The sequence below is a fragment of the Argiope bruennichi genome, chromosome X1, assembly GCF_947563725.1.
Source record: "Argiope bruennichi chromosome X1, qqArgBrue1.1, whole genome shotgun sequence".
In the NCBI taxonomy this organism is placed as follows: Eukaryota; Metazoa; Arthropoda; class Arachnida; order Araneae; family Araneidae; genus Argiope; species Argiope bruennichi.
In genome coordinates, this window is record NC_079162.1 from 25,545,065 (window position 1) to 25,557,764 (window position 12,700).

At 28.4% G+C, this 12,700-nt stretch overlaps 1 protein-coding gene across 1 annotated transcript in view; it reads right to left on the reverse strand.

Annotated features, from left to right (window-relative positions):
• LOC129958540 (sodium/hydrogen exchanger 3-like) overlaps positions 1 to 12,700 on the reverse strand; it is a 146,815-nt gene that overhangs the window by 39,166 nt on the left and 94,949 nt on the right. Inside the window, exons 3-4 of the mRNA XM_056071083.1 lie at positions 4,491 to 4,747; positions 4,010 to 4,227 (exon numbers count right to left, since the gene is read on the reverse strand). Of these exons, the coding sequence (XP_055927058.1) occupies positions 4,010 to 4,227; positions 4,491 to 4,747 (475 nt within the window). The remainder of the gene's footprint in view (positions 1 to 4,009; positions 4,228 to 4,490; positions 4,748 to 12,700) is intronic.

The window sequence follows — 12,700 nt, forward strand, 5'->3', positions numbered from 1 at the left end:
TTATTACACCACATCGCTTGAAACATTCGAATAAAATTTGGCACACATGCTTCTTAGCACCTAAAAGAATTAATTGTAATTTTTAAAAGCTTCTACGACCAAATGAGAGTTTTACTATCAAAACTATTGAACAAAGCACCACACAAAAAACATTTTTACACCAACGTAAAATTCGTTTCTAGTGACATCAGTTTCATTGCCATACTATTTTCTTTTATTTTATTCAATTTTTCAAAGTGAATTTTAACATAATTTTTATTAATTCAATTCCTTTCTCGAAATATTGAACTTATTTCACTGTTTAATCATATATACCATCAGTGTGATTTTATTAATGTCAAATTGTTTTCTACAGACATTTTTAATTTAACGTTTAATACTTAGAGTAAAAGCAAAATTTTAAAATGCACGTGCTGTATTTCACCATTAAATACTATATTTAAAAACTTTTGTAATTTCTTTAATAGTTTGGCGTGATTTTGCCTCATAGTTTATATATATATATATATATATATATATATATATATATATATATATATATATATATATATATATATATATATATATATATATATATATATATATATATATATATATATATATATATATATATATATATATATATATATATATATATACTCTTCTGTTTAGTTTCAATTCATTGAATGAGATTTTGTTTCTCTTGGTAAGTTTGCGAGTTTTTAATGTAATGTTTTCTCTATTTCCTCACACCTGCTTCTATTTCCTACTTTTTAAAATGCATTAACAAGAATTTCCTTTTCGCTTTCCACTTTCCAATTACGAACTTTAGGTCTTTTTAATTTCTTAATATTTCATGCCTTTTTTTGCGCCTATTAACCATTGTTGCCATATCAGTTAATCCCTGTTACCATGAGATCAAGTTAAAAATCTAAGTATTGAATTATTATACTAAGAATCTATTATACTAACTAATACTAAGTATTTGAATATTTGAATACATGTTATAGAAAATTTGATTATTAAGGTTCTTGATATAGAACAAGTATGAACGTGGATCATAAAACCTGCACCAAATCAAAAATATTTCTGCAAAAAATAGTTTTTAAATATATACTTATTTAAATAGTGGTTGGAATTCTTAAAGGTTTCATTACATTTTACCTGGTAAATATTACTAATTAGTTCATTATCTGAATTTCTAACTTCTTGAACTGTCTGTTTAGTTTCAGTTTATATTAAGACTTCTACATGCGTCATTAAATCAAGTATTGAATCGTAAACCTATTATTTGGCACCAAAGTGCTTTCAAGTTGCTTTTTTTTTTTAAATTATTTATCTCTCAAAATAAAATCTAATTTCTTAAGAGGCTAGTTGGAACTTAAAAACAGAAATGTATCTCCAATGACCAAATATATGTTATAACTCCAAGTAATGTTTATACATATGTATAAAAATTGATATTAAGACTTTATTTACCAAACTCTTTAGATTTGTAATTAATTATAGCTGAATATCCTAAAATATTAAGGGTTCGAATACAAAAACTACGGAATAAATGTATTTTTTTTTCTTATCTACATATTTAATAGATAAATGCTGGCGAAGGCGCTGGTAAAGTAGCTAGCATGTATGAAACGCAATTCGTTTATAAGTGAATGCATATTTGTTTTTAAATTATTTCAGAACGTCTTGATTAAATTTGTTATAGTTTTGATTAAATTTGTTATATATCTGCTTCATTAGCCGATGAAAACACCAGAGGACAAATCTATTCCAACCCGATCCTTCAAGTAAGGCGGAAGGAACAGTTTATATACTTATAACGAATGCACCTATTATCATGAAATTTGGTTCAAATGCTTTAGATTTCTCGATTTAAAGATTTATTTGATGGGATTAAATATTCTTTAATCAATTTTTTAAGATAATAGTGGGAATGGGGAATAGGACTTTTAAATATCTATAATAAATGGACAGAATGAAATGAAATGAACATTTAAATATCATTATTTTTTTATTTCAAATAAATGTCACAAATAAAAGAGAAGAGGCTAGTGTCTTTCTAAGATGGTGGGAATGACTTAACTCATATTTTTGTCTTTAGAATCAATGGCATTTCAAAGATAAATATTTTGTTCATTTTCTGCGATAAGATTTTTTTTTATTTGGAATAATTTTCTTGTGGAAATAATCCGACCAGATAAAATCATTACAATAGCAGGGAATTGTTATATTCTGATGTTTTGTATATTCAGTCATTGAGATAACTAACTGGTGACAAAAGGTGACATTTTGTATTGCTTTTCTATGATGACATTTTTTTTAAAATTAAAATTATTTACTCATTATGGGAATTGTCAACTACACTAAAACATGCCATTAAAGCAAGGAAAGGATATAATTTTACCAAAAAGAATTTTTTAAACAGTAATAAGAAAATAAACACATCATCTCACACCTGTTATCATAAATAAACTATCATCTTACACCTATTTACCTGTGGAAATTTTCTGGCCAAAATGAATCATTACAATATTAAGGAATTATGATATTTTGGCGATTTAAACCTTCAGTCATTGACATCAGAAGCATTTGAAAAAGGGCAATTTTACTGCCTTTTAAGGTGAGAATTTAAAAAAAAAAATAGAAACGATTTACTCACTGTGGGAATTATCAAACTGCACGAAAAAACACCATTATGAAGAGGCAATGAAATTATATTGTTTTATCGACAGCTGTGTTTTTTTTACGAATAATAAGAAAATAAACATATCATAACACAAACTGCTATTTATCACAATATGCGTATCGCTGCTGTATATAAACGAAGGTTCAACGGACTTGACTGGATCGAAATTGCAAATTGCTCTTTGAATACCCAGAAAGATGTCATTAAAAGTAAAGAATACATTAAACATTCTGCAGAAGCAGGTGGATTGTACCAACACGCAACGAATATTTTTATCTGTGTGTTCACGATAGTTCTTGTTTCTAACAAGGAAAGTTTTCGACGAGATTAGTCTTTTTGGTAAATAAAATCTATACTTGTTTCTAAAGATTTTTATCGCTTTTTAAGATGATAACGACATCACTTAATACCATTTAATAGTTTCATTAAATATACGTAGCAATGTGAAAAAGTTGTTCTGTTTTTATTATTTAATATTATCCATAATGATATTTAAGAATATATATTTCTATTATGCTGTAGATCCCATAATTTATGATTCAAACGTCTGGATGCCGAACACAGACGTTTGTCCTGAATATAAATGCAGAGAATATTACAAACAACTAAGGTTTCATAAAATAATAATATTTTGTCTGACTGCCATCATTTGGATGCGTTTTAGACTATATGATCTATAAAATACCATTTGTAAAATACCACTTCCTAGCGCTTGGACCTTCTTAGTGGTACAACTTTGTTTTTGTGATTACATTTAATAACGTGTCTGATTTCCAACTTCTGACTCCATTTCTGACCTCATATCATTTATAGAATATTATTAGACCCGGCTTTTTTTTACCACTTCTTAATTTTTGGACTATGAAGTCTGGGACACCCTATATACATATATTTGTATTTTTTTTAATATATATGTGTAATATTTTAATAATTATAATCAGAGAAAACTCTGATTGATAGTACTGAAAAAGATGACGCCATGCTTTTCTACACCACTAAAATAATTCTGAGTCTGACCCTAATATATTGAAAATAATTTATACATTTGAACAGTATTTAGTTACAGCTACGGTAAATAATGTTTTTTATATTGAATTTCTTTATTCAAAATTAAAACTCTTTAAATGCAGATAATTATTTATATAGGTTTTTGGTTGGATATAAATATATATGTGATGTCATTATCTGATACAGTTGTACCTTTCTATGTGTTAGTAATTGGAGTTGTCAATATCTACAAAGTTACTCAGCGTTGATAGATGAAAAAAATTTCCAGAACGCAAATTACTGAATTATTTATATAATTTAAATGTTTGGCACAAAATAATTAATACTTACCAATGGCTCGATAAATAGTGCAAAACAGAATACTGAAGAAGACGAACCAAGTGTTCCATTCGTGGTTGTCGTTCACTGTAGAGACTCCCAAGACTACAAAGATTATTGTCTCCGACGCTGTTGCTAGCATTTTCGTAACGTACTTGACAGTCACATGGCTTTGGGCTGATATATTCTCCTCTACGTAATTTTTCATTGTGATTCCACAGAAGATAAGACTGGGGAAAAAAATTCGACATTGTATTTTTTCAAATTCATTATCAAGTTATGTTTCTTGTATAAAATGAAAAATTATTTAATTCAATCGATCATTAAATTCTGAAAAGATTAAAATAGCATTTTGTCATTGGTTATTCTAAAATGTAAATTTTTTTATAACTATAGCACATCGGGAAGGAAGTTAATAATCTACCACAAAATTCCAACTAAAGAAATATGAAACAAATCAGTTTATTTAAAAGAGAAAGAATGTAATACTTACGACAGTATTCCAGAGAGGTGGAACATTTCTGCAGAGAGATAGGACATGTATCCCATAATAAATGGAAACATGGGCTCGATGACTGGCACCGAAGTCGTGTGCTTAGAGAGAAATGCCGTTAACAGTCCGAAGAGAATTCCTATCATTGTTCCTCCAACGGAGACTACAAAAAAGGAGGCCACTCCCGAGAAGTAGTCGATTGGAAGAATATTGGGAATACCCATTTCGGTATAGCCTTCGAACATATGATACAGCACCTGTAAAAAACAAAGAAAAGGCATTAAAACTTGGATGCGTTTCTTACATAAAGTGTAATAAATTGTGTGTAAATAATAAATAATGTGTAAATAAATTGCCAATATACAGAGTGGGTACAAAGACCTTCTCTGTCTATGATCGGAGAGAATGGTCTCCATACAATTTTCTCGCGTGATCTCTAATAAAGTGTTGCCTCATTCCCCCGGCATAAAATTGTAGACCTTGTTTAAAACGGGGAATACCTTGCATGGCATTGGCGAACAATAGTAGAAAAAATATTGATCTTTGGCGAGAATTTAGCATTTTTATTATACCGAATCTGTGATCTTTGACGATTTTTTTCAGCGATTAATCCCTGGCATGCAGTTAAAACACAGGTTCCCTAGAATCGAATATGTAATTTAGATGTCTTTTTTCCCAATCAATTGAAACCAAAACTTGATATAGAACTAAATGATTGTCAGAAAATCCCATGCCAAATTTCATATATTTAAGTTTTTGAGTTATTTTATTTACATACATGGGAAATTATAGCCCGACAGACGGTCAACCCGTAGTCAGATTTCATTCAAAATTTGGAAAAAATCTGTACTTCAAATGCTAAACTTTGGACGAAATTTCATTCACCTAAGTTGTTATATTTTTGCTTTAATGCGACTAGATGTATGGTAAAGTACAGACAGACAGAATGTCAAATCCTTAGCGATTTTTTTCAAAATTTTATACGGATTTACATTTTAGATACCAAACCTTTATTCCAAATTTTATTTATCCAGCTCTTTACGCGTTGTGATTACAGTGTTCACTTGTACTCAGAAAGCCAGGTAGACAGACTTTCCCGGAAGAGATTTTGTACAAAATTTGATAGAAATCTGCAAATTTAGTGAAAAATTCATATTTTAAATTTCATTTACCTAGCTCAAAGCTTTTTTGAGTTAAAGTGTTCACTGGCAGACCGATGTGATTCCAAAAATATATTTTTCATATTCAGGGTGGTCAGGAATGTGGAGATTCTTTCAAATGTCAAATTTGAATATCTTGACGATCACAATATTTTTTATTCGTATATTTCGTATTCAAGAAAGTAAAACTTTATTGTTCAAAATTTTTTATACATAGATAGGTGTTACGTCTCATAAATTGCAAATTCTTTGATTAAATTTGTAACTAAACCAATTAGCTTAGCAAATTTCACCTATGCCCCTTTTGTAGCTCAAAAATTGCTAAGTGCTATTTTCATTTTCACCATAGGTTGTCTATTATTTGTCAGGTAATACTAGACACATCATCTGCTGTCTAAGCTTTCAAGGCAAGGTTTTATGTCAAGGAATTACGAAAAGTAAACGCCTTAAGCTTTTTCTCTCAACTCCATTCCTGTAAAAATGAACGTCCTCCCCTCTGGTGTGTTGTGGTGTAGAGAGGGGGGTGGGGGTGCCAGCTCAGGTGTCGTTCTCGTCATCTGACCGCGGTTTAAAATCTCAAAATAGCCCTAGTGTTGCTTTCAAATGGGACGTTAATATAACTAAACTAAAATAAACCGATAAAAATAGAGATTCCATGTACGGATCAGTTCTTACATGTACGGATTAGTTGTTTTATACAAAAGTTTGTAATCATGGCATGGTTTTGTACTCATCCTGTATGATACCATTTTTCTAAAAGCATCCTAAATCCTTGTTTGTTTCAAAAACTCATAAAGAAAAGTCATTCAGAAAATGCGAAATAAATTAATAATTAATGGGAGTATAATTTTTATCGAATAGAACCGACTTTCTTAATTTTTTTTCACATTATATTTACGGTGCCTTCAAAACCTTTTCCAATTCTTTTCTGTGTCTTACACTTTTGCGACTTTTGTTTTGATCTCCGGATTTTTCATAAATATTATATTTTTCTCCTTTTAATTCTTCGGTAAAACAATTTTTAAAGAAATCCTTTTATATTTATTATGTTCAAATTTTTAGTCGTTATTTCTTCTTATATTCATCGTGGCTTTTAAAAAAGACGCGAAACACCTGATTTTTTTTCCAGAAATTCAATCACTTGTTCTGCACCCTCATACGCAAGCCATTATGTCGAATCAGAATGATCACTTTAAATTTATATCCGTTTTTTAAGCAATCGTATAACATTTCATTGGGAAGAAAATTACCTACTGTTCACACTAATAACATTTCTGTTTTAAGAATAAATTTTTTGAATCTTATATTTTTCTAAAATTCTTTATCTTTTAATTTAATTAATTTTTTAATAAAAATATCGATGTCCAAACAAAAAGAGTGTGATTCTGGCTGAAATCACACGCTGAAAAGGCAAACTGTAATTTTAATCGCATTTACAATATATTTTAAAGTTAGATGAATATCGATTTTTTTCTTAGGATTTCGTTGTGTTTTAATCTCTTTATAATATTTTTTGATATTCGATAAAAACAATATTATTTCCTACTTTTTACTATAATAAAATCGGGTTTAAAACCATTTTTATTATTTACTATTTTTTATTACTTTTTTTTAAAACATTTTTTATTATTTGCTTTTTATTTACCATTTTTTATTGTTTACTATTTTTTAACTTTAATTTATCATTTGGTTAAAAAATTATTAAGGAATCTAAAAAATAAAATTTCTCAAGTTCTAGAAAGCGCAATTTCTTTGAAATAAGTTCTTAAGCATTTTCATATATTAATCAATAATTAAGAGCTCTAAACTTATTAAATTATTCTATTATCATCAAGAACTAGTAGCTACAAAATTCCGGAACTCTTATATATGAAGACGTGAGTGAGAATTCTATTTCAAAATTCCATGCTTATACATTCATGAAATTTCTAAAAGTAAAAGGGCATAAAATTTCAAACTAGGAAAAGACAAGCAAATATCAACTTCAATATTACACACTATATTTGCTTTAATTTAATTGATGTTTGAAAGAAATATATTATAACGCGAGTAAATCTTAATAAAGGATTTAACAAAAGACGTTTCCATAGCAATTAAGCATGACGGTGAAACCAATAAAATTTAAGTGAATAATAGAAAGGTATTTTATTTGAACTTTTCTCAAAAGAAGGAGGTGAGGAGAAGTAGACTGTTGTTCCAAAAGGCGCACTGCAGATTGAAAAAATAAAGATCTCTAAAAGATCTCAAAGATCCTTCAGAAAAAAGACATCATTTTCCAATTATGTTTTTTTCAATTGTGCCAATGTAAGAGATGTTTGAAAAGGAGGGAAACCAAATAAATGAGGAAGCCATATATATAATAATAAATACAATAGATATATATTATAGGTGTTTGAAAACTGTATTATTCCTACATCATAGTTTTTTTTCCGTCGCTTCTCAATGTAAGAAGGGTGATTTTATAAGGTTTGCAGTTTCAATACGTTTTCTCTGTATAGAAGAAAATAAGAAATAATTACGTATTTTTATATTATAATATCAATAATGTTTTTTCATATTTATCCGTTCCTTACTATTCTTGAGAGTATATATGGAAATTAAGGAATTTTTTTCTGAGATAATGGATGACTTCTTATATTATACCAGTCAACAAAAATCATAAGGAAAATCATTTTTTCTATACATTTTTTTTTTACTTTCTAGTACACGAAGTATATAAAGAGAAAATATTGTAATCATCAAATAATTCCGTCTCGAGATTTGAAGGAATTTCTACGTTTCAGACATTTTCAGAAAGACAGAGTCCTCAAAACACGTTTTTAGAATTGTTTCTGTCTATCTATCTGTCGATGAGCATGATAAGTTCAAATCGCTTTAAGTGAAATCTGGTATGTGGGCCAAACATCACATTTTTAAATTTTTGTTAAATTTTAAACGAAATCCCTTTACCGTAATTTTGTATGCCTATATGTGCAATTGAATAAGATAAATTAAAAGCCGTATAGAGCGAGATGAATAAAATTTGATACTTCCAAAGTGTTGATCAGTATAAAAGTTTGAGCCAAATGCTTCAAAGCATTGACCATCTGTGGGTTTGTTCATTCCCATTCATGTAAATGGAATAACTCAAAAACGCGATGACATGGATAAATGAAATTTGATTTGAAATGCAGTTCTGTGTCAATATTTGGTTTTAGTCAGTTAAATGTAGGCGTCTAAAATGCATACTAATCTTTCTTTACTATATTACGAAGTATAAAGCCCTCACCAGATCCAAAATTTTTGCACGGGGGAAAGGGGGATATCACATTTATTAAGATGAGTAAAAATAAAAAAATCTGAGCACTTGTAACATTCGCGGCCTTGCACCAGATGCAAAATTTTTACACGGGAGAAAGAGGATTAACACATTTATTGGGGAATATGCAGAAAAGTGTCTGAGAGATAGCTTCCGCTGGTGTCTTCAGATTAGTATATTTATAAAAGAAGTAACAATGGGAAACTACATTAGAGCTGCTTTAAATAGCTTCTATGCACAATAGAATAATCCTCATGTATATAGGAATTATCCAAACGTTTCGCTTTCTTATATCACAGGGAGAAGTGAAAGTTTAGGAGCTATTTTCAAAACAGACTGAAAGGAATAAAAAATCTTTCAGTAGGAATTACGATCAGTATCGGATACAAAAATAATGAGATCTATTTTAAATGTACTTATTCCTAATATCGCTGAAACTTAATTTACTTATGTCACAGGTTCCATGGGGATATGAGATGGACCTATTAAGAGACCTACAAAATTTACCTAATGGACCTACAAAAATGAAGTTAAGAAAAGTAACGGATTTTTGTTTCCCTTCATACATGTGAAACCTGAAACTCATGCAAAACTGAAAGGTCGTTGGGTATCAAGGAAAAAGGATTGTCAAGAAGTCAGTTTTAGATCAATAAAATATTTAATCACTTTCAGTAATACATAACTTATGGAAATAGCAGAGTCATCCTATGCTCATAATAATACCGAAAAAGGCTTGACGCTGCTCTAGATTTGATATTTTATCTATCTTTATTGGTGCCTAGTGTTAGAAAATTTCAACTTTTTGCAACAAACTCAAAATTTATCAAAAGATAAGATATCCATCAATTTTTTTTTAAGTTCAACTTACTTCCATTCAAGGTTTCGATTATGTTTTATTTAAATTTTATTTCATCTATTAAAGAATAGGCTTTCAAAGTAACATTTAATATAAATTCCCTTTGCATCCTCTTATTAGGCTTGGATTGAACTGAATTATAATTCGGTCATTCACTTGCTCAGATAGAATAATATCGATTCCCTTAGAGATAATCATTTGAACTACGACTGCTTAAACTACTTGATCACGCAATTATTCTAGCCGCTGATCGTTTATACACCACTTCACAAAAGCAGTTGATGAAAACAGTGTTGACATATACGCAGTCGTTATAATTTACAAAATAATCCGCCATTAATATTTTTTTCATATATTAGTAATTACTGCTGTTTTCTTTTTCCAATTATATATACGTATTAGATCCCGAAAGCATCTTTGGATCGAAAAGGTATCAAAATAAGAAATTAGCTAGAGTAAATCCTCTTCTAAGTTTTTCTCATATAATTCCACAATATGACGGTTTTCGAGTTATAGTTTCTTCGCATATTGAAAAGAACAGTATATCCATTTACAAACTGCAATTCTTTCAATTGGTCGATCTGTTTTAAAATAAAAAAATTTTGTTTACAGACTACTTGTTAACATTTTTGCGTTTTTGTGTTATCACAATATCATATACACGGATAGACGTACTAGTAGACAGTCAATGCAATGATGGGGTCTACCCAAATTTATTACGCAGCCATAATTCTGGATCATTTGATGATTTTATTTCTATGATCATTTGTTAAATTTATTTCACTAATTTGTTGTGTTTTTAATTGTCGTATTAATTGTTCGTATTTCAATTGTCGTATTACATGCACATAAACGAACAGCCAGGCTTAACTCCTGACAAATTTAATTCAAAATTTAAAAGAGTTTTACCATTTTGGTGCAAAGACAACTTACATATTTCATCCCCCTAGCTACTAAAGTATTCCTAACTGTCATGTTCAAAGACATACGAAATTCCATAAATGTTTTTTCGGGCTCAAAGAAGTATAAAACATTCAAATTCATCAAAATTTCAAGACTGAAATTTGTGATACTTCGTGTAAGAGACAGTAAAAATTTAAATGGTTCTGATTCAAAAATTAAAATCCTGAAAAGCTTTGGAAATATCAAATCAATCCTTTTTACAGTTTTTAATACAACACATACTTCTTTTTTATTCAAGACTTATTTTAACTTTTTCCGTTCGCCAACCGTTTAGATTATTTCAGTTACAAGAAAATTCCACGATTCCTTCTAAGCAAAAAATTTTTTTCTTTATCCCAAGTTGCACATAAATAGGGAAATAATACAGTTTAACGAAGCATCAAATAATGATAAATATAGATAAATTTATTTGAATAGCTTCATTTAAAATTGCTTTTTCATCTTAAATTGAGATAATTTATGGATTTTTTTGGCTGATAATATTAAAAAAAATCTGGCAGAAGTTCATATTGGCAGATCCATTTTCGTCCACTTTGGTTAAGGACCCGAAATTGAAAAAAGATTTTATCCAGTTTTTATTAAGCTATCTGATAAAACACGAAGAATAAATCTAAAAGAAACAGAAATATCATAATGATATAGATGGATGCTATTTAAGGTAGATTAATGGAAGCCGATGGGTCAAGTTCACGCTTCAGACTAATTGGCAAATAGGTACCATAATCTGTGTCTGTTCAACCGAATTTCTTCATCTATTATCATTGCCGAATTTATTGATCCATTTATCAATCATTACATATATGGCGTGTTCATATATGGAATGTTTCATTTTGAAAATAATTTGAATAAACAAGAAAGAATAATAATCCTAAACAATAGTAATTAAAAACTCGAAGTTCTGAGAATGAGTATTTCCACATCTCTGTTTCGACATTAAAATAAGGGTTACTTCTAAAAATGATACTTGAGAGATAACAATGGAAGTATCATAAAAAAGAGAAAAAGAAAATCGACTCATTCGAAGAAGCAAATCATTGTATCATATTATCAATAATCGGCAAAAATGTTGACATAAACATACGAATTCGATTTTATTTTATAAATGTTAATATCATTAATATATAAATATGGTTTATAAACTTTAATATCATTAATATTTTTAAATATGGATTATAAACTTGAAAATCCTTAATTAAACCAGAATGCATAAATTCAAAAGTAAATGAATAAGCTCATTTCCTATATTTATTTATAAATTTCTAGAACGAAGCACAATATATATCTGAATACGCTTATTCTTGGAAAAAATTATTATTTGATCAAACTTTTTTGGAAATTACTTTTTTATTCTCGGTCTTCTTCATGTATTCAGATGTAGATAAATAATTTACTAATAATTAATAATGTATACTTGTTTTATTTTTAAAAGAAAAATAACGCAAATTTATATTAACAAATTATGAACGTTAATATCGAAAAGATTGCTAAACATCAGCGTTTTTAAATCTCATTTGAAAATAATATTTAGAAGATATTTAATACGTGCAGTCTTTGAAAAGCTTTAATGAGATATATAGCATAAAAATTTAAAGCATTTTTTGAACTTAAAAATATTATTTATCTCTGAAATGATTTCATAATTATTTCTCCTAATTAGCTCCAATTCTTTTTATTAATTAAAAAAATTGCATTGGCCACTCAAAACATTCATCATTTAAATTATTATAAAATTCTTTGTTATTATAAGCAATTTTTTAATTGTTAATAATAGCAAAACTTTTTGTTATTATTAACAATTTTTTATTACATTAACCATATACTATAACATTATGCCAGATACTATACTATTATATTAACCATATTACATTAACCATAGTTTACTGTGGAAGTCTCTTATTTCAAATTCATTTTGAACCAACTCAGAAAATTTAAA